Genomic DNA, 22,318 nt, shown 5'->3' on the forward strand with positions numbered 1-22,318 from the left:
TGTGAGTGTGTGCTCAGAGAAACGGGTCTTTGATCCCTATAGTGTACCTCAACCTGCCTAAACCCATGGACAACAGGTCAATAATCTCAAGGCCATTTTGTTTTCTCAGACTACTTCTGAGTGGCCATTTTACTTTCAGTTAGATAACCACCAATGGTTTTCAAAATTAAAGTCTGTTTGTATATGATTAGGTTTACGCCAGTTGCAGAATACAAATTGATAACTTTTATTTAGTTTTTTCCCCTCCACAATAACCATAGATTGCTCGGGCATCGACTGTGTGACAGTGAGTGTACCTCCACCACCGGCTCCAGGCAGAAAGCCCTGGTTTCAGCAGGCTAGTGACTGCCTGCCTGCTGGGGAACAGAGTCTCACAGAGACTCCCTTTCCCCCTCGCGCCTGCCTGTTGTTTTAGCTGGGAGGGCCTCAACGGGGGGACCGCCTCGTTCTTTCTTCCTCCTCTCTTCCTTTCATTTTTCACCCCCTAAACTGTCACGTTCTCTCCCTCCATCTTAGATTCTCCTCGTGTTCTCCCTCATCAATCAGTCCTACTTGGTCCGTCCTTATGGTGGCTGGAGAGTAAAACAATTGTACTTAGTTTAGTACTTTTCCTGGCTATCTTCATTGTATACAGGGAATGGGTTTACCCGAGCGATTATTGGTGCTTGGCACTTTGTTCTGTAAACATCTTTACTGTACCGACAGCGATATGTTGTTGTTTCTCTTTCCCCTGAAAAATATACTTATTGTAAGTCACTTTGGATAAAAGCGTCGGCTAAACGCCCTGAATGTAAATGTAAATGAGAGCAGTGGACTGATTCTGTGTGATAGTCTCGACATGAGTCGAGACTATCTTCATGTTCGCAACCACAGAGAACCAGAATATCAGCATAGTGCTGGAATAAGGTCATAGTGTTCGAATACAGCCATAAAACCACAATATCATGCTAGAGCTGTAATACGGTCATAGTGTTGGAATACACCCATAGAACCACAATATCACCATAGAGAGTGAATAATGTATAGTGTTCGAATACAGCCATATAACCACAATATCACCATAGAGCTAGAATACGGCCATAATGTTGGAATACGGCCACAGAAGCAGAGCAAAGTCATAGGAAGAGAAGGAGAGATAATGCAGAGGCAGCAGGCAGAGCAGGGTAGAGGGCTGCTGAAGACATTAGTGGTTGAGTGAGAGGTCAAACAGACGGAGACAGCCTCTGTAACTCAAGCGACATTGGTAAGCAATGAATACATGAATCCATGCACCCCTCTACCGACAGAGAAACTGATATTCAAGTGCAGTGTTTCACTTGTACACACACACACACACACACACACACACACACACACACACACACACACACACACACACACACACACACACACACACACACACACACACACACACACACACACACACACACACACACACACACACACACACGGGGTATCGCATCAACAGTCTTGCAACGGCAGACGACACAGTCACGCGATGTATAATGTATATTCTCTGTGCAGGGCGGTGTAAGTAAGCAAGGCTTTCCAAGTCCATTAGCCGATTGCCTAGGAATCGCCCCATACAGCCTCCTTCCCACATGGAGGCTGTCGCTTGGCTGTTGTTTCATTCAGCCTGTGCCTGTCTCTCTGGAGACTGATGTCTTGTTGGGCTGATGGCAGAGTGCCATGTGCTTTTTTCCCCCCCCTCTCTCCCTTTTTTGCATTTTAAGGGGTTTATGTAGTCCTCTGCCTGCTCCTCTTGTGTGTCTGTGTGTGGAATGTCGTCTTCACCGAGGGTGATCTGTGTGTTATTGTCAGATCGGCTGTTTTCGCCTGTGTGTCCGCGAGTGTGCGTGCAGAATGCAGATGCTGCCTTCGTATGAGAACCGGCTCCCCAACGCTCTCAGCCTCGGAGTGGGTTTACTGGTTTACTCCGGCCCCCCTCCATCCCCTCATATCTTCCCTTTTCGTGTTGTGCGCTCGACGGAGTGCCGCGGCGCACAATGTCTTTGTGCGAGCCACCTCGTCCTCCTTTCCTCCCAGGGAGGGACACTGCGCTGGGGTGAGAAGGTTGCTTAGTTCCCACCTTCCTGCTCACACATGCTCCCATAGCCACACACCCTCTCACATAGCCACACACCCTCTAACACACACACACACACACACACACACACACACACACCCTCTCCCACTCACCCGCTCTCTGTGTCTCAGTTCATGCTCTCATTTGCATATACGCCCTGAGTGGCTCCATTAATGCACCAGCACGCTGTGGAGTTGTTGCGGGTCCCCAAGATGGAGCCTTGTTGAAGCCCTTATCCCTCCTGGCACGGGGCATTCCTCTGGGTTTCTACATCTCGGTCCTGCTGGGTTCTCCCCTGAAAGACCACAAACACTGGCACTCGAACCCTGGTGGAAACTTCTCTCAGAACCTTTCCAACTCCACCTCCAACCTCACTCATTCCTTTTTTTTTCTTCAATGAAAATGTAATGTTTTTTTCGAAGATTGTCTTTAGAAGACTGATTGGGCTGCTGGGAAAAAGTGCTGCTGTGATCGATGATACAATGATTATTTGAGATGACTTTTACAGAGTAGTCTTTGCTGTATAACGGCGGTCTCAAAGAGCATGATAAAAGCCTCTTTGGGTTGTACCTACATCTGCTCCTCATCTTCTGCCCTGCAGGCTTTTGTATAGCTTCTTCGTTCCCTCCGTCTCCATCCTGGTCTTCCATACCTGCGTACGGTAGAACCAGTAAGAGTCTCATGCCCACCACCGAGTCGCATGTCCCCCCCCCCCCCCCCCGACACTGCACTGAAGGGTGTGCAGAGGAGCTGGAGTCCAGCCAGCTGGGGCTCGAGGGGGGGGCGGTCTGGCTGGTGTCAGGCCCTCTCCTTTGTTCCCCGGGCTTGGGCACAGTCTCCCACAGGGGCTGGCTGGCTGGTGGAGTTGGCCGCTGCGTGCGGGGTCAGACGTGACATCCTGCCCCTGGCTCTGGTTCCCCAGCCCTCCCTGGGCCTCTGAAGTCAGGCTGCAGGGAGCAGAAGGTGAAGCCATTGGAGGCTAAATGAGAGCAGAGGTCTTGGCCCTCCTGCTCCCTTGGTCAGACATCCCTCTCATGGTGCCAGCCCTCTAAACAAGGGGGCTGCTGATGTTAAGGTCAAGTAAAACCAAGAATTACATTTAGCAGACGCTTTTATCCAAAGTGACTCACAATAAGTACATTTGTCAGAGCAAAGAAACAATATATCGCTGTCAGTACAGTAATGATGTTCGTACAACCAAGTGGCAAGCGCTAATAATCGCTAGGTTAACCAATTACCCGTATAGAACAAAAATAGCTAGAATAAGATGTCAGAGGACTAAAGTACTATTTTTAAGTGCAAGAAGTAATACATACAATAAGTGCGGACATTAAGTGCCAGGACGTACAACATACAATACGTGCGTAAAAAGGATGTAGGGGGGCTGGGGTTAAGAATTCCTTCCTTTTAAATGCTGAGATGTTTCCTTTCAGGCCTATTGAGTACTCGTGATACCCATGGAAGCTTGGAAGCAGAATTAAGACTGGTGTCTTAAAATGAGTACATCTAGCGGTGTACCTTTTTAGCAGTAGCCCGCGGACCCCGTCGTTGGCTGAATTTAACTTTCCTGGAGGCGGGGGTCTCGTTAAAGCGGGAGCCGGCCTGAGTCATGCGTTCTGAGATCCTGGCAATGTTCAAGGTCTTCAAGGGATCTCGATGCCAGGTCCGGTTCACTAATATGTGTCGCTGTGGTTTGAATGAGTTCAAATATGTTCTGGGCTGACGTCTTTAGCAAAAAGTATAAACAAGCTACTAAAACTTGTTCTCAGAAACAGTTTAGTGTTTTTTTTTTTTATCTCATTCCTTCTTGGTCCATCGCTGACTCGGTCCTGCTTCAGGAGCCAGTAGCTTGCATGTGTTCAGCATTTCGTTTGCTTTTGTTTTCATGATTTTCCACTATTTTCGGTGTCGGACAGACCGGGAGGGATGGTTAAGTGCCACGTTGTTGCAATTTTCCATTGCTGCAAAGTTATTATGGGATGTCTAAGGTGCTTCGTGTTATTTTTTTTTGCGTCTATTATTATTCAGGACTGCAAAAGAAAAGCAGACACTGATGTGGATGAAAGAGTAGTTTTCTAACTTTGGCCCGAAGGGTCTGCCATACCTGGTCTTGACAAATCAACCACTTGTGTTTTCAAGGGCCACACGCACGCACTCTCTCTCTCCCAAACGCAGACGCACACGTCGAAACACACACACACATCGCCACACACCCCTCGGAGGAGAGAGGGGGTCACGTGAAGGGGGCTCTTACCGTTGTTGTTATTGTTCTCTGTGAAAGAATGTCTCGGGCCGAGCCCAGGAAACCATTCCATTTTTCACAGAAAAGGAAGAAAGCTCAACGAGCCAGAGGAGGAGAAAGGCGACATATGGGCCCCGAAAAAAGAAGTGACAAGATGTGTGCCAAATGGGGAACGGACGCGAGATGAAAAGGAGTATTTGTCTCAGGGCGGTACTTCACTGACTTTTTAAGGGGTGCTTTTTTGCAGCAGCTGCTACTTCGTTTCTCTATTCTGTCCCTGCCTCTCCCTCTCAGCCCTGGAGCAACAACCAGTCACCCAGCCAGTCGCCCCCCAACCCCCCCCGGCAACAAAGCCAAGGGTCCCCGCAGGGGCCGTTAGGGTCCTGAGGGCCACAGGACCAGTCAGGTCCGGGGCCACGAGGGCCGTATGTGGGACACCAGTCCAGGGAAGCCTTCGAGGATTGTGGCGTCTTCCCTCAATCGACACGAGCCGATTTGAGGTGCTTCTCTATCACCTGCTCCTGATTTGAGACGATGGCAATACAGGGTGACAAACGACCCAACAGTGCAGAGCGACAGACAGACATACGGAGAGAGCGAGAGAGAGAGACAGACAGAGACACAGACACGGGCACAGAAACAAAGCAGAGGAGGTGAAATCATTCTAAGTGTTTACTACAGTCACACCCTGCATATGAAGTCCCTCATCCTGGTCCAGATACTCAGGGGGCTGTGGAGTTGTGCAGAGGAGGCCCAGCCGTGCGTAGACTCTGCGTCCTCCACCCCGTCCTCTCATTGTGTCTTCAGTATAGGTTATATTAATTATTGTCTGTTATGCCCGGTTGGAACGAGGACCGAACAATACCCGGGCTGTTCTTGGGACACAAACTTAATTAGTCTGCCTAGCCCCTCCTCCTCTCCGCTCTCTCCTCCATCTTCTTCCAGGCCTCCAGGTGTGTCCCTCGTCGCAGGCTCTGACACGCCCGCAGCCTGCAGACAGGAGCCTGTGAGTGGTTGTTTTTCCATGAGGAATGGAGTCTGTGGGGCCAGGCTGGAAGGGCCTTTTTCTGTTCTTTATGCATACCTGTGTGTGTGTGTGTGAGAGAGCTAAAGGTGTGTTCTTCACTCTGTGAACGATGCAGATTGAGATTGATAGAGGGTGAGATTGAGGTGTGTGCACCAGGGAATTCCTTCCAAATCATGAACCGTCTTATTGTAAGGTGTATGTTAAATGAAGAGTTTCCACTTTGCATTGGTTTCTACAGTTCTCTGTTTAGGAGTGTTTTTCTTCGTCCACCTTTGGGGGGTGTGTGTGTGTGTGTGTGTGTGTGTGTGTGTGTGTGTGTGTGTGTGTGTGTGTGTGTGTGTGTGTGTGTGTGTGTGTGTGTGTGTGTGTGTGTGTGTGTGTGTGTGTGTGTGTGTGTGTGTGTGTGTGTGTGTGTGTGTGTGTGTGTGTGCGTGCGTGCGGATCTCCTGTAGTAGTAGTAGTAGTTCCTACATGTGGGCGTAGCGTCGTGCAGGCCCGGGCGCGGCGGCCTCCTCTCCTCCACGGCGGTCCTGCTGCTCTTACATCTCCTCTCTCAACAGCCCTAGATGGAGGCTTCGGTCGGACCGGGGAAGATGACGGATGGGAGGAGGGGAAGGTAGGGGAGCTCTGGTCGGGAACGATGAACCCGTGGCCCGTGTGTACTCGGTAACATGTTGTTGTTTGACAGAGAGGAGGGATATGCAGTAGTCTCGGCATGAAGGGGTCTTATTGCGTTAATTGCCACATCCCGACGCCTAGACGCACCGAGTCATGACCCGAGCCCTGGATGGCGGCGGGTAGAGTTACTGTGTTGACAGCGGCTTGTTCGTGTCGAGACCGGCTCCGCCGTCGCCATGCATCCAGCCTTTTGATTTGTGATTTCTCTTGTAATGGAAGCAGTATTGAGTTAGGTCTCCTTGTTGATGTATTCCTGTTGCCTTCTACTCTAGCGTTTCCCACAGTACAGTACAACACCCTTCAAAGGAGATCAAACCAGATTGAGTTTTCACCCTTAAAAAGAAATCTTCTCGTGCCCCTTTACCCTGCCTCCTACCCCCTCTTTCTCTCTCTCTGGCTCCCCCCCCCCCCCATCTCTCTCTGGCTCTCTCTCCCTCTCTGGCTCAGGCAAATTGGCGCATTTCTGACAGAAAGATCCTTGTTTGATTTAACTCAACAGGAGACCACCAACAGTGCAGCACTCAAGTAGAAACATTTGCTTAGCTCTTATTCTTTTTCCTTCTCCTGGACATCTATTTCTGTTTCCCACTGTTTCCTTTCTCTCCGCTGTTGTTCTTTCTGGTCACGGCTGTGTTTGTAAGAAATCATGAACAGCCCTCCTCGCCGTGGCAACCGCTGCCTGGTACCCCCTAGGACGAGTGCTGACAGGGTGAGGGCCACGGGGGGGTCAGAGCTCACCGGGGTCGGGTCATACGATTGAGTCGTCCTCATGAGTACTGGTGTGGCGGGGGTGATGGTTGGTGATGGGGGTTGGGGGGGAGGGTAGGGAGGTCAGGGGGGTGAAGGAGAGAGTTGTGGATGCGGTGTCAGTGCTGAGGGGATCCAGGGCCCTCTATCTGCCAGCCCGAGGTGTTTGCCTACCCATTACCTTCAGCTCTATTTATTTTCAAACCTGCCACGGCCACACCGCCCCGCCTGAAAGGAGCAGTGTCTGAGGGGAGAGAGGAATGGGCGTGGGGCGGGGGGCGGGGGGTTGGTGGGGGGAAGAAAAGCTTTCAAAGAGGCCCAACAGGCAGAATCAGTTAGACTCATGAATGCCGCTAGGCGTTTACTTAGAGCTGGGGTCCGGGGGGCTGCACATTGTTCGTCTTGCGAGAGCTGGCTGTTATTTCTTTTTTCATCTCCAGCAGCCGGGATTAGGGGGTTCTGGTCTGTGGCCGGGGAAGCCGGACCTGGACGGCAACATGTGTGAGCTGTGGTCTGTGTCAGAGGAGCTCATAAAGGCCGGGGGAGATGGGGAGATAAAAGGACGGCGGGCGGCGAGTTGATGCCCATTAAAGCCCTGCCCTTGGACTGCCTCCCCCCCTCCTCCCCCCCCCCCCCCCCCCTCACCCCTCCTTCTTCTCCCAGTTAGTTTTCTCTTCCTCTGTCTTGGGCGAAACGCGATCCTGTAAAAATATTTTCTCCTCATTAACCTGTCATCCTCTCGGAGCCCTGACGCATAGCCAGGTTGGGAGGGGAGCGAGGAGCAGAGCTGGGAGGAGGGCTTCGTCCGGGGGTGGGTGGGGTGGGGGGGGGATTTGATTTGTAAGGGACTTTGTGGGCCTGGGGGGGAGGAAGAAGGAGAAGGGAGAGCGACTGGCCTCGATGTTGTATTTATTTGAAGGTCGTCTCGTGGTAATGTGTCGAGGGGGGAGAAAAGACCCTGGCAGCTCCCAGGTGTGTAAACAGCGCTGGGCAATGGAAATGTCCCAAGAAACGCAGACCCCGGGTCTTGGGACATTTCCATTGGCCTATGTGTGTTTCAGTGTGTGCAAATACACATATTGTGCCCCCCATGATGGACAAAGTGTGTGTGTATGGGTGTTTGTGTGTATCACGTTGTGTGGGTGTTTGTGTGTATCAGGTTGTGTGTGTGTTTGTGTGTGTCATTTTGTGTGTGTATGGACGTATATGTATCAGTTTGTTTGGACGTGTCTTTCACCGACATGGTACCCCTGCCTCGAAGCGACGCTGTTCTCGTAGCGGACGCTATTTGTCTAGCTGTGTGTTTGTGTGCGTTTGCGCTGTTTACATGTGTCTATCAACAGTGTACCCTGCACCTCCTGCACCCCCCCATCTCCCCTGTGTTTTAAAAGGAGAGGTGTTTGTGTGTGTGTGTGTGCGTGTGCGTGTGTGAGAACGAGCGCTGGGACGTGGAGCTCAGGTCCCTGTGTTTATTGGTCTGCAGAGGGCCATGCACCGACGTGACCCAGGGTCAGGGTGCTGGCCTGGGTGGGATCAGCCTCCCGGGTCACACTGGGCCTCTTTGTGCTGCCCTCTCTCCTTGTTTTAACACCAAGCACAGAATCCAACACAAGGTCACTCTGGGACAGGACTAGCCCCCAGGTTTGTCCGGTGAGGTCAAATGTCCACGTCCATCCCTCCACAGCGGAACTTGACCGGCGAGTAATCCTGCTGCTTCTCATTGCTTGTCTCACTAGCTCTTCGTTGAATAAAAGCCTGAGACACAGTCCGTCCTTCCCCACGCCAGAGACAGCCCACCAGCCAGGGAAGAAGTCGGTTCACAGTGTGAGCGAGCGCAACAAGCCAGTGAGCTCATGCTTCTCTGAGACCTCCCCTTGGATATGGGAGCCTCCGTGTCTAGGGCTGGAGTAGGTGTTGGGCCCACTGGCAGAGCACATCAAACATAATATAGAGGTGCTCTCTCCTGAGGAGATTTCAGCTCTTCTGATACCGTTATCAAAGGAGACCTGTGGAGACGGGACGGTTGGAGAATCTGCAGCGAGGGGAAATCACAAAGACGCACGCACACACACACACGCATGCACATACGCACATACACATAGTCACACACACAGATACACAAACGGTCACACGGACACAGTCACACGGACACACAGTCACACACAGACACACACACACACAATCACATGCCTCGGGTTTTGCTGCGGGTCATTGGAGACGCTACTGGAGATCGGCAGCAGATGTGTGGTGTATGGCAAGATGGCGGTTTTAGGTAAACCCTCTTCCCCATGACGTATTGACAGCCATCCAACCTTACCCCCCCCCCACCACCACCAGCCCTCCCCCCCAGGACACACTCAAGTTAAACGTGCGGGAGGGGTTGGGTGGGGGGGGGGGTTGGGGGGGTGCAACTCTGAGCCCCAAACCCTGCAGTGATGTCATCACCAAGCTGTGAGAGATCAACGCAGAGAATGTTTTGATCCCAGTTATAGCCACGGGGCAGGAAGAGGGCTCTGGGCCCGCGGTGGCTTACGCACGCACTGCTCGCTCACACACACACGCACGCACACCCTCACTCTCACTCACATACACTCTCATTTACACTCACAAGTTCATTTACACTCAAGTACATTCTCAGTTACACTCAATCTCACACTCAATCTCATACTCTCACACACACCCGAAACATAGTCTCACACACACACACACACACACTACACGCACACACACACACGCCCTACTCACACACACAAACACACACACACACACGCACACATAGTCAGCCTACACAGTCATTCTAAACATACTCTCTCACGAACTACACACACCCTCTCCCACACACACACAGATGCAGTAAGTGGAACAAGAAGTAAAATAATGGTGTCGGTTTTCATGAGGATTCCTGGGCTGCCGTGAGGCATGATATTTATGTGTCTTGATGAATTGCGTTTCATTTAGATAACAGGTATCTGCGTGGGCTGGTGCTACTGCTTCGCATTCTGAATGTGTGTTGTGTGCGCACACGCCTGATTGTGCGAGTGTAAAGATAATAACCGATCGTTTGGTGACGAGATGCTAAACCCGGCCTCCCCTTCACTTGAAGACTGAACGCCGACTGACTTGATGACGGTGTTATGCGGCCTGCATGTCAAAGCCGTGCGTGTTTATGTGCCTTGGGGAACAGGGCTGTATTTCAACATTTCAACATTTCTTCCTCACCGTTCGCTTCTGCACAGCCATTTGTTAATTCACTTGTGGAGCCAAGCTGGAGCACGGCTTTACAGTGAGTCAGATGGGGAGGGTTCCCCTCTCTCTCCCTCCCCCCTCCTCCTCACCACTGTCTTTACACTTTTGATTGATCACAGCTCCTCTCCCCGTCCTCCTCCTCCTCCCCCCGTCTCCATCTCGCTCTCTGTCAGCATGGCTCCTTCCTCTGCTCTCTGTGGTTTCCTGCTCCCCGTATCAAACCCCCCCTCATCCCTCTCCCTATTGGCTCGGAGCCCCCTGCCTCAGCTGGCTCTCACCACGGCGCCTATCTCTTCCATCAGCGTCTCGGGGCCCGCCACGTTAAATACCGTCCCTGTGTTCATCTGTGTCTGATTGTCACGTCTGCTGGCTTGTTCCCTTTCTTTCTGACGCCATTCATCCCTTCCCCCCCTGTTTCCCCCCCCCCCCCCCCCCCTCTTTCTCCCCCACACATGGAGGGCAGTAGAGCCCTCTCGCTGAAGGTTTTGCTTGAGTTTGATCTTCTCTTTCAGTATTTCACTACATTAAAAGGAATAAGTGAAACTTTGTTTTAATTCTTCAATGTGTGGAGCCTGGCTCTGCTTTAACGTGACTCATGGGCATCTCAACACTCCAGTATTTCAGCTGCACCCCACATTTTTCAGGGGGCCCCCAGGATTCTAGGCACCCTGGTGCTGATCGTAGACAAGCGCACGCACACAAACGTGTACATTGCGTCTTATCGCCGGACCCCGCTTCCTGTACTGGCAGAACCCCTTACTCTGTCGTTTCCTGTGCCCCCATTGCCTTCCCTTCCAGCTCCGAGCAGAGCTGCAGTCGACTCTAATGGAGAGACTGTGTCACTGCTAGTCGTTTAGACAAAAGGCTGCAGTACCCCTCTGTGGGCTCCTCGTTCCAGGAAACAATCACTGGTTTCCCTGTTGATGGGAGCCGCTGCTGCCACGCTGAGGCAGAGGCTAATAGCGCCGACGAACGGAAGCAAACAGGAAACATACAGGCTGAAGTGACTGCTGCTGCTGCTGCTGCTGCTGCTGCTGCTGCTGCTGCTGCTGCTGCTGCTGCTGCTGCTGCTGCTGCTGCTGCTGCTGCTGCTGTGAATTACTGGGCCTTCGGGCAGGGAGAGGGACAGACTGTGTTTGCCAGCTTTTTGTCTCCATTTCTTTCTCTTGCTCTCCCCGCTCCAGACCACTGAAAGATGTGTCCTTGCTCACGTTCAGCTCAGCCTCGTCTCTCTTGTCTTCCTCTGGGAGGTTTGTGGATTGGTGGCCTTGCTGTGACCCGCTCGAGTCTCTCATTGTGGTTGCAACAGTTTAACGCTCGGCAGTTCTCTCTGCAGCCGGCACCGGAAAATAACGGAAAATAGTGGATCTGTCACTCTCCCGACATGACGAGGACTCACAAGAATCTCCTTTATTGCCCTGCAAAGATCTCAGAAACTCTATAATACTGTATACCCGGGGAACAGCCCATGCAGGGATGGTTCTCATTATGGTAGTCGTGCATTTAGCAACACAGCTTGATCCTACATGTTCTCTATCAAAGTCCCCTGTCCCCTCTCTCCTCTCCCCTCTCCTCCCCCCCCTCCCCCCCCCTCTCCTCTCTCCTCTGTCCCCTGTCCCCTCTCCCCCCTCTCCTCTCTCCCCCTCTCCTCTCTCCTCTGTCCCCTCTCCCCTCTCCCCTCTCCCTCCTCTCCTCTCTCATCTGTCCCCTCTCTCCTCTGTCCCCTCTCCCCTCTCCCCTCTCCCTCCTCTCCTCTCTCCTCTCTCCTCTGTCCCCTCGGTGTTCCTTGCCCATGCAGGGCTGATGGAACCGGCAGCATCGGGCGGAGGTGGCACCACTATCAGTGGATTGCAGAACTCGTGAGCAGAGTCGGTCCGACAGACTTGTGCAGACAAGGCTTTATGGCTCGTGGACTCCCGAGCACACTGCGTCGGGAACAGAGTGGAGGAAGGGGGGGAGGGGATGCACGTTTGTCTGTTGGCGCCGCGGAGCCACAGGCATTCTTTCCATGCACCCATCTTTTGACGGCAGCACTTAAAGGGTCCCGGCTCCGGTGTTCGTCATACCCTCCATTCCTGGGCGGAGAGGTCCGTGTCTTCATTCCACTGACCCCTGCTCAGCTGGCCCGTCTTTCCTCCTGCACCGTGTGCTCATGTAAACGGTGAACTGACTGCATCTATACAGCACTTTTCTAACCAGTGGCCACTCGAAGCTCTTTACAATATTGCCCAACATTCCCCCATTCATTCATGCAAACATCCACACACCGACGGCGGAGTCAACCATGCTGGGTCGACAGCCAGCTCGTCGGGAGCAGTCAGGGTGAGGCGTCTCGCTCAGGGACACCTCGACACTCCGCCAGGAGTTGCTGGGCATCCAACTAGCAACCTTCTGGCTACAAGACAACCCGCTCTACCTCCTGAGCCACCTGCCGCACCCAAATGTGGAGGGGGTTTGGGTGCGGTGGTCGTCCCGGGGTCGCGGTCCTCTGTCGTTGACCCCCGACTTTTCACTCAACCCCTCGGGTTCGGCCGTCGTTCACGCTTCGGTTCTCCCCCCCCTGGTAGCGGTGGGTCTGTGAAAGCAGCCCGCGTAGTTTCCATGCTCCCTGACAGATCGTCTCTCTCTGCGGCCACCACAGCCTCCCTGTAGGATGTGGGTCTAGGTTTATTTTTTAATGTAGAACGTGTTCCATTTTATATTACAGAGGCATTTCAAGGTTTCGCGGGTTAAATGACATCCCTCTTTTTCACATTTTTGGTTCTGTAATAACAATATAATAAAATGGCGTTCCCGCACTTGACATGTGGGATTTAAACGGCAGATAATGCCTGATAATTATTACCTCGGGGGAGCGGGGGAGGATATTTTCAGAAGGATACTGTGGGATTTTTTCTGTGGTTTGGGTTCAGCGCGAAGCTGGGAGTTTCTGTGTCGTGTGAGTGTGTGTGTGTGTGTGTGTGTGTGCTGAGATAGTGCAGCAGGCCTGTTGGAGGCGCCTGCTTGTGTACAGTCTTATCGCTCTGTGTTTGTTTGGGAGTGTGTGACAGAACGAAGTGTTCTGCTCATTATTCTCCCGCTCACACATGTGGTTCTTTTGGCAGCTTTTGTATATTTTGAAATCTGAATTGGTACACACGTCCTACTTAATAATCAATCGTTTTTTTATATATATATAAATATGTATAAGGGACAATTACAATCACAACGATAACATCAAAAAGAAAGGCTAAAGTTGAACGTTTTCAAACTTTTGATTTCAATCTCTCTTCCAATTTTTATTTGATTATATATTAAATGGGAACCAACTTCGCTTATTAATAAAACAAACGAGAGTACTGGCTCACACGCGTGTTATGAAGAAACATCCAGAGCAGTTGCACAGTGGTCACATTGTTTTAGCCAATTTGATTTCTTTATTCGGGAATCGTATACTAGACTTTCTTGACAATAGCCTTAAAAGGTACTCTCCTTTATAAAAGACGAGAAGAGTGGCGACTCTCCTTTGAGTTCAAAGAAGACGAATCGACACATGTATCATGATGACCTGGTGTGAGGATCAGTGAGTCTTAAACTGCTTCTTCTCTCTTGGGGCGGCATGTGGCTCAGGAGGTAGAGCGGGTTGGCTGGTAACCCGAAGGTTGCTGGTTCGACCCCCGGCTCCTCCTAGCTGAGGGTCGAGGTGTCCCTGATTAAGACAACCTCACCCTAACTGCTCCCGACGAGCTGGCTGTCGCCCTGCGTGGTCGACACCGCCGTCGTCGTGTGAATTTGTGAATGAATGGGTGAATGTTAGACAATATTGTAGAGCGCTTTGAGTGGCCACTGTTTCGAAAAGCGGGGTATAAATGTAGTCCATTTACCATTGCTCCTCTCCCCTCCCCAGGGAAAGTACCTGCCTGCTGACCTGCTGTGCCCGGAGACCTTCGTCTGGGTGCCCATCGAGCGCTGCACCGCCCGCCTGGAGAACGCCCGCTACGTCCGCTTCAACCAGGACCCCGACGCAGGTTAGCCAGCGCCCAACGGGCAGAGCGCCCCCGACCGCCTCCTACGGCGATGTGTGGTTCGCTCTCCAGTCCGTTACCCTGCATTTACTATCCCAGCCACAGCTCTCAGACTGTAGGCCCAACGTTAGATGTTCTTAAGGAGCTCTGAGTGGTCCGCTGGTGTGTGTGTGTGTGTGTGTGTGTGTGTGTGTGTGTGTCCGGGCTGGCGTCCAACACGGTAGGATTTAGTGGTGGATCTCAGACCAGCCGTATCTGATCTCCAGGAGGATCTCTGTGATGGTGATGTGGTCTCCTCTCTCTCTCCCTGCAGTACGGTCAGAGGCAGAAGTTAATCCCCTGTCCTCATGAAAGGACCACGTTGTCAGAAGATGACTGATTACATGAGCCACATGGCCGCATGCAGGGTTTAGACCAGGAGACGCCAGAGAGAGAGAGAGAGAGAGAGAGAGAGAGGGTAGAGAGAGGGGAGGGAGAGAGGGGGAGAGGGAGAGGGAGGGAGGGAGGGAGGGAGAGAGAGAGAGAGAGAGAGGGAGGGAGAGGGAGAGAGAGACGTGGTTAAGTGTACGTTTTAAAGGCTTGGAAAAAGGGTGGAGGGGAGATTCAAGGGTTGACTTGAGGATGATTGAAATTCTTTCTCACTGCGTGTGTAGCTAATCTGCACTCTGTAAACCCTACATAATAGGACTCTGTGGTCCTATATATTGGGCAGGAAATGCTTCTGTTGTGTGTTTATGTGTGACTGTGTACACCTATCTAAGCTCACACACACACACACATGTGTGTCTGTTTGCTGGAACCTGAGCCATCAGGTGGGTGGAGGGGGTCATGGGGGAGAGTGGCCATCTCCTTGTTTACATCAGTCTGCATCAAGAGACACACACAATGGACAGGAGGTGTGTGTGATTCTCGCCGTAGGGTGGTGGATGACTATGTGTCAATGTACAAATATAAACACATTTCCTGTGAGACAGTAAGAACGGGCGTAATGCCGTGAAGAGTCCGGAATGAGATTTCTGGGTAGATTAGGGTTGTGGTAAGTATGTGGTTGAGTGGGTGGAGGGGAAGGAGGCATATGGGGGGGGGGGGGGTACAGAAATGATGGAGGTCTGGTGTGAGAAGAAGAAAGAAAGGGAGAAATGGGGCCCAGTATTGTGACATACATAGTTCTACATAGAGGGAGGGAGAAAGGGGGGTAGAGAGAGAGAGAGGGGGGGTAGGGAGGGAGGGTGGGAGAGAAGCCATTTAATCAAGCCTGTTTTTTTTTTTTCAATTTCCTGACATCATTTTGATGACTCACCAGTTGAACTGAAAGAGAAGCATCACTCCAAAGCGTCGTCAAGGACAATAAGTAGGCTGTTGGCTATTGACATCATGGCCAACGTAGATGCTGTTAGGTCTGACCCTTACCCTGTCAGTCACATCACTATAACCTAAGTGTGTGTGTGTGTGTGTGTGTGTGTGTGTGTGTGTGTGTGTGTGTGTGTGTGTGTGTGTGTGTGTGCGCGCGTGTGTCCAGCCTGTTGCCGTTGGACCAGGCCTTAAAGCTGTCCCATGCCAGCACATAGCAGTGAGCTAACCTAACATGATCATGGCTGTGTGTGAATCGGGGGGGGGGGGGGGGGGGGGGTACTGGGCCCGCCGCCGCCGCCGCCCAAATAACCTTACGTCGCAGTTGATTGGTCGGTCAGTCACCGGGTCGATTTGCGGCTATGTCACCAGTAGACGAGGGGCTAAGTCCCACCGCAGATGCCAGCGTGTCTGCCGGTCCAACCATGACACAGTCGTACCACTGTTACCACCTCCTCACGAATTAGCTTCGGGCTCTGACCCGTGGCGCTGCAGGCCGGCCCGTGTGAGCAGGCGACTGGGGGCCGGCCCCCGCTGCATGACGTAGCTGCTGTTCTGCGAGGAGGTTCTGCACACTCCTTTGCACGGTGACAGGCGGATAGCAACACACTCAGCCCAGTAGCAGCCCGCAGCTCTGAGCCCGCGGCACCATGACGGAGCCGGGGAGCGGGACATTCCTCCGCCATGGGGACCCCACCCCGGAGCCAAGGCAAACAGTGGCGTTGGGCCGGTCCTGAGGCGGATCTACGGGTGGTGGTGGCGGCCTGTGTTCGGTGGACACGGTTACCAGCATGCCTTGACCCCTGGACATCGTGGCGCATGAAAGGGAGGCATAAAGGAAGGGCAGAGCTTGGGAGATGGAAGGGGACTGAAGGGGGCCGACTCTGGAGCCAAGTCAAACAGGGGCGTTTGGCCGGTCTGAGGCGGTTCTACGTGTGTCGGTGGCAGACTAGGGAGGTCAGCTGGGCAGTGGTTAGGGGACACGGTACCAGCATGCCTTGACCCCTGAACATAGTAGAGCATTTACATTTAAGCGTTTTTGCTGATGCTTTGATCCAAAAGCGACGTGCCACCGTACATTCACACACCGATGGCGGAGTCAAACCATGCAGAGCGACAGCCAGCTCGTCAGGAGCAAATCAGGGTGAGGTGTCTTGCTCAGAGACACCTCGACACTCTCGCTAGGAGGAGCCGGGGATCGAACCAGCAACCTTCCGGTTTTCCAGCCGACCCTCTCTACCCCCTGAGCGACTTCTGCCCATACTGCACGAAAGGAAGGGAACAGCCCAGGAGCCTCCGTGGGTAAGGGGGAGCTGGAAGGGGGCCGGCGCCCCGATCTGGGGCCCTGGGGGGAGGGGGGGCGGGACCCCGGGGTCGTCCTGGGATGTGTTCGGCCCGTCGGTGAACCGGGTCACAGAGCGTAGCTAATGAGGTGCGAGGGGAGCGCTAATCTCACGTTTACACGACCCCTCCGGCGCGCGCACACACACACACACGTATTGATCGGCAAGCCCAGCGCTCCCGGGACGCCCGCCCGCCCCGCCATGACCTCATGGTCACACACGCGCACGCGCGCACACGCACGTAGCGTACGGCACGCACACACGTAGCGTACAGCATGTGCACCGTCTCCCACACACTTTAGCACTTAGCTGTAATCTGTGTTTGCCTGACAGAGAGCTGGGGCGTCGCCCTCTCAGCAGGATAAACACTTGTAAAAAAAGTGTGTGACACGAGTCACCCCCCTGAACTTAGTGCCTGAAGCAGGCGCCAACACACACTCAAATATACTCAGCACACGCACACACACACACACACACACACACGTCATGCTTACAGTACTTTTAACAATGCATTTTTTTTTTATCTCTTACAGATACACAAATAGTAAGTGTCTGTGGCACCAATCTCTGCTCAGTGTGTGTGTGTGTGTGTGTGTGTGTGTGTGTGTGTGTGTGCGGCTGTGTGTGTGCCTGGGTACCGAAGCCAGTCTAAGTGGTGCCAAGCGTCGGGGTAGCGAGGGGCTGTGCTGGGGGAGAAGGGCCCCTCTATCTTAACAAGCCCCCGGTCTGACAGCACTCAGCCACCCCGCCTGGCCCTCCATGGGCCTTCCACCCTTCACTGCTCCGGCTCACTTTCCCTCTGCTTATCAGTCTGGCTGTCTGTCTGTCCATATGTCCAGCTCACCCCCGCCGTCAGGGAGGGGAGGGGACATGGGAGGGTGTCCTGCTTCCCTCAGATCCTCTGAGTGGACGGACGGACCCGCTTGGCTGCAGTCCTTTTAATATAACACACATGTGCGTCTGGATTGTGTTGCCAGCTCTATCAGTGCCCCTCCCCCTGCAGTATAGATATATTTTCGTGAAACTATTTCACGAAAATATTAACAGTTACAGTTGAAGACAATTTAGAGGATCAAGCAGGTAGTAAGTAACTATTTAAAGACATCAGAATTGCGTTTCTAGTAGTTGTCGTTGTAACATCTCAACATAGCCAAACTCAGGCCAGTGAAAGCTGTTCTTAGTTCACCCACCCTGTGTAAAGTGTGCTTACATCGCACTCTTCAGCTGTGGAATCTGAGGTCGGGGGGGGGTCAGTGTCTTACCAGAGGACTGTCCAACTGATGGGGTTCAACTCCTGGCCTCCGGTCCAAAGGGTGCGTGTCCCTGCCCCCGGTCGCCCCGGTCACCCTCCTCCTTTCACGGCCCGGCCCTCCGTCGCCCTCTCGACCTCGGGTCAGGGGAAGCGAGGCTTGTAGCGGGCAGTGACCCCACAGGGCCCGCCAACCGACCCGCCTCGGCGCTGGAGGACGGGACGGGAAAGGGAACGGAGAGAGGGAGAGTGTGGCAGGGTTTCCCTGGATGAACCCCCTTTTTAATCTGGCCCTGACCCCGCAACTTCTCTCTCTCTCTCTCCTCCCCCTCACCCCCTGACCTCTGACCCTTGAACCCCAGAGAGCCAGGACCTTGGAGCGAGGTGTCACCGGACATCCGCTGGCTCCTTTCATGGGAGGGGGGGGCTGGGGCCGCTCGAGAGCCCGGGAGGGGGAGGGCGGGATGGGTGGATGATGGAGGGGTGAATGACAGACGGATGGATGGAGAGATGACGGAGGGGTGAATGATAAATGGACGGATGATGGAGGGAAGAATAATACATGGGTGGATAGATGATAGTGGGGTGAATATCATAGATGCGTGGAAATGTAGAGTACATTTGCTCACAGTGTTTATGCATGGAGCGGATGTTTGGATTGTGTAAAGAGAGAGAGGGAGGGAGAGATGGAGTCCTGTGAATCCGCTGGTGTTGCCATGTCATGGAGCCAAGAGGTTTCGGCTGTCCTCGGTTACTGAAACATTGTGTCCCTAAACCACCGCCAAGACTCCAAGGCAACCGTGTCATTAAAATAAATATTTTTGGAGCGAACAAATATTTCTAATTAGCATTTTATTAATATGTATCTATTGCACCTTTCATTGCTGGGGACAATCACAAATTGCTTTGACATTGCATTTAAAGCAATAAATATATATGCATTTAACATTGCAGACTAAATTATGATCACAGAAAGATTATTATGATTATTTCTGCTCGCTCTCTGTTGACTTGTTCACAGTTCATTAAGGCACTGGGATCCAAAGAAGGGAGAAAAAATATCGGTGAGGTTAGCAGTTTTCTAATGTAATCTGGTAGAAAAGAATGCTGACTCTGCTGTTTGGGTTCGGAAAGGTAGATTATTCATTAGTTCATCAGCAACGGGGTGAAACTCGTATGTAAATTCAACACTTGAAGCCCCAAAAGTGATCCCCAGAAAAGAATGTGGAAACATGAAATCTCCATAGAGTGGGAGAGAAACATATCTGCAGGGCTTTTTCCAGAAAGACCTTTATATGCCTCCGAGTTGAAAAAAAAAAACACAGAACTAAATGTTAAACATCATACAATGGAGACTGTCCTGAGTGGGAAACTTGTTCCCCTTCAGTTTCCTGCATGGTCCTTGGTTGGCTCTAAATTCCCTAAAGGTCACTGGGCGCATGAAAGTGACCGCCAACACTAGAATCCCCTCCGCAGTTGCTTCTTGCTACCCTTCTCAGCAGCATGACGGTGCTTCACTGTAGCCGGCTCTGAGGTCACCGAGGTATGGACCTCGGGCATTTTGTAGAGATAAAAAAACAAAGTTCGAACCTAAGCACTGTATACAAAATCAGCAGCGAAGAAGTTCTCGAGAAGTTCTCGAGTAACGAGTCGAGACTCGTTACTTTTTGTCCCCCGTGTGGGACATTTGATGGTGCGTCTGTGAGCCAAGCACAACCCCCCCCCCCCCCCCCCCCCCAAAAAAAATAAACCTGAACCCCTGCAACTGAAGCCCCCCCTCCCCCCTGACCTCACTCTTTATCAAACCCTGGCTGCGGCCCTACTCAGACGGTGTAATGTGCGTTAAGCTTTGCTCTCCAGATCAGATCCTTGTCGGGCCTTAACTGGAAAGAGGTGTGCATGGCAACGCCCCAACGCACAACGGTAGCAGAACTGTGTCCAGTGAACCAGAGTGTTGTGCCGTCCTCTTCTGTGTCCAGTCCTGTGTTTCCATGTGTCTGCCTCGGCCTCCTGGATCTATCTGGGGCCGCAGCCCTCATCTGGTGTGCAGGGCGCAGGCAGATAGCTGGTGCCTCACCGGCTATGTGAGGAATTTAGCAAATGTGTGAAGCGAAGGCACATGGCTGCAAGCTTGGATCTATGCTATGCACGCACACACACGCAGGCTGCCATAGACACACACATAGACGCACACACGCACACGCACACACATGCGCACACACACACACACACACACACACACACACACATGCGCACACACACAGACACGAGCACAAAAACACAGGCACACAGACACGCCGCACACACACGCAATGCACCCGAGCACACGCACACACACAAACACACACGTCCACTCACACACAAACTGACACACACACAAACTGACACACACACACACACTCACACACACACGCACACACCCTGACCACCTGGAAGCTCAGCTGGGCGCCTGGTGGATGTGGAGGCGGTGGAGATGAGCCGGGGTCTGTTACCACAGCGTTGTTGCTCCCTCCTGCTGGGGCCCACGGCACCAGGGGACAGGGGCCCTGAACAGCTGGGGGGCTCCGTCCCTCCCTCCTGCGTCAGAGGCTCTCTTCCACATGGAGCATTGTGCGTCTGTGTTGGGCCTTGGGAGTTTGCGTGTGTTGAGGGGGGTTTGTGTACTTGTGCGTGTAAGTGGGTTTAGGCAAGTGTGTGATGGTTTACCTGGGTTTGTGTACATGTGTGTTAACGTGAGTTTGGGAATGTGTGTGTGTTTGTTTACTTTGACTTGTGAACCTGTGTGTGTGTGTGTGTTTTCATTGACTTGTGTACGCAAGTGTGTGTTAACGTGTGTGTGTGTGTGTGTGTGTGTGTGTGTGTGTGTGTTTTCATTGACTTGTGTATGCAAGTGTGTGTTTACGTCTACGTGTGTGTGTGTGTGTGTGTGTGTGTGTGTGTTTTTTCATTGACTTGTGTATGCAAGTGTGTGTTTACGTCTACTTGTGTGTGTGTGTGTGTGTGTTTTCATTGACTTGTGTATGCAAGTGTGTGTTTACGTCTACTTGTGTGTGTTTGTGTGTTACGTGGACTTGGTGTGTGTGTGTTGACATGGACTTGTGTAAATGCATGTGAGAGAGAGATATTTACAGCGGGGTGGAGCATTGAGGTGGTTACCAGGGGTTCTCTTGCACCCCTAACTGTTAAAAAGTTCAGCTGGAAAACAGAAAGCAGGCAATGGAAACTAATTAGGTGGAGTCTCTTGTACCCCGTCCGTCCATTACACCACCGCCCACAGTGGGCATGTAGGTCAAGCCCCACCCTCACACGGGCAGCCTCTTTGCGTGAGCTTTCTAACCCCCGCCACCACATTTTCCAGTGGGACTCCAGAGGGCCGTTCTGAGACCTGGGCGTTGGGTTATAGAGTGGCTGTGTTTCCAATGGACCTGCTGGGGTTTATAGCAGCGCGCCTCCCATAAAGACGCTGTGTTTGGGCGCCGGCCTCAGAGCCTGTAAACAAGATGAGCTGAATAGCAGAGGACTGCACTCCTGTGTGTCCTCTCAGGCACTATGGGGGGGGGGGGGGGGGGATACTGCTTTATGTTCTACATTCTCCTTCTGCAGAAGGTTAAGGCAGACCGATGCTGCAGTAAGGACTTAATACATTACATGAATATAATTCTAATGGATATAATCTAGGATAATTACAAGTAATCATTCAGGGGAAAAAATATTAACTAAGACATCGCAAATTAGATGATTAGATGAAGGGGGTTAATTACATTTTCTACAGGAAGTAAAAAAACATTCATTTATTTTAATTAACTAACTTTAATGCAATTTTTTTTTTCTCTTCCCCCCCTCCCCCTCCTCTCCCCCCCTCCCCCCCTCCCCGGTCCAGTCGACGCGCGGGCCTTTAAGGACCTTTCCCGGGTCATGGTTCTGTTCAAGCGGACCGTCATGCCCTACGCCGCCTTACTGCCGCAAGCGTCGGGGCCCCCACGACCAGGAGCAGGTGGAGCAGTACGCCGCCCTGCTGGGCCAGACCTGCGCCGAGAGCATCCTCATGTACCGGATGGCTCCAGGGCCTGAGGGGCCCCCTGGATCAGGGGCCCCTAGGACCCGAGGGCCCTTAGGCCCCAGACACCCGGAGCAGGCAGAGCATCCTGATGTACTGGGCCTGGGGTCCCCTCGGGCCTGGGGGCCCCTCGGACCTCCGCTTAGACACTCACCCACCCACATAGGAGAGAAACCCACCTGCAGCAATAAGTCTGTCTGATACAAATCAGCCTTTCAGTCCGTCTGTCTGTCAGCCTATCGGTCTATAGGTCTCTCTGTATACTCCCAACTCAGCCTTTCAGTCTGTG

General features: G+C 52.5%; 1 protein-coding gene and 1 long non-coding RNA gene across 2 annotated transcripts in view; both read left to right on the forward strand.

The window, feature by feature from the left end:
- Nucleotides 1-22,318, forward strand: part of LOC132473629 (arginyl-tRNA--protein transferase 1) — a 56,597-nt gene that overhangs the window by 32,807 nt on the left and 1,472 nt on the right. The window contains 3 exon segments of the mRNA XM_060073835.1: nucleotides 13,913-14,033; nucleotides 21,853-21,926; nucleotides 21,928-22,122. Coding sequence (XP_059929818.1) covers nucleotides 13,913-14,033; nucleotides 21,853-21,926; nucleotides 21,928-22,122 — 390 coding nt within the window.
- LOC132473541 (uncharacterized) lies at nucleotides 14,508-19,588 on the forward strand. Its single transcript, XR_009529444.1, has 2 exons — nucleotides 14,508-15,507; nucleotides 15,550-19,588. It is a non-coding gene; the product is annotated as an uncharacterized LOC132473541 (long non-coding RNA).

The sequence above is a fragment of the Gadus macrocephalus genome, chromosome 15 (assembly GCF_031168955.1).
Source record: "Gadus macrocephalus chromosome 15, ASM3116895v1".
Lineage (NCBI taxonomy): Eukaryota > Metazoa > Chordata > Actinopteri > Gadiformes > Gadidae > Gadus > Gadus macrocephalus.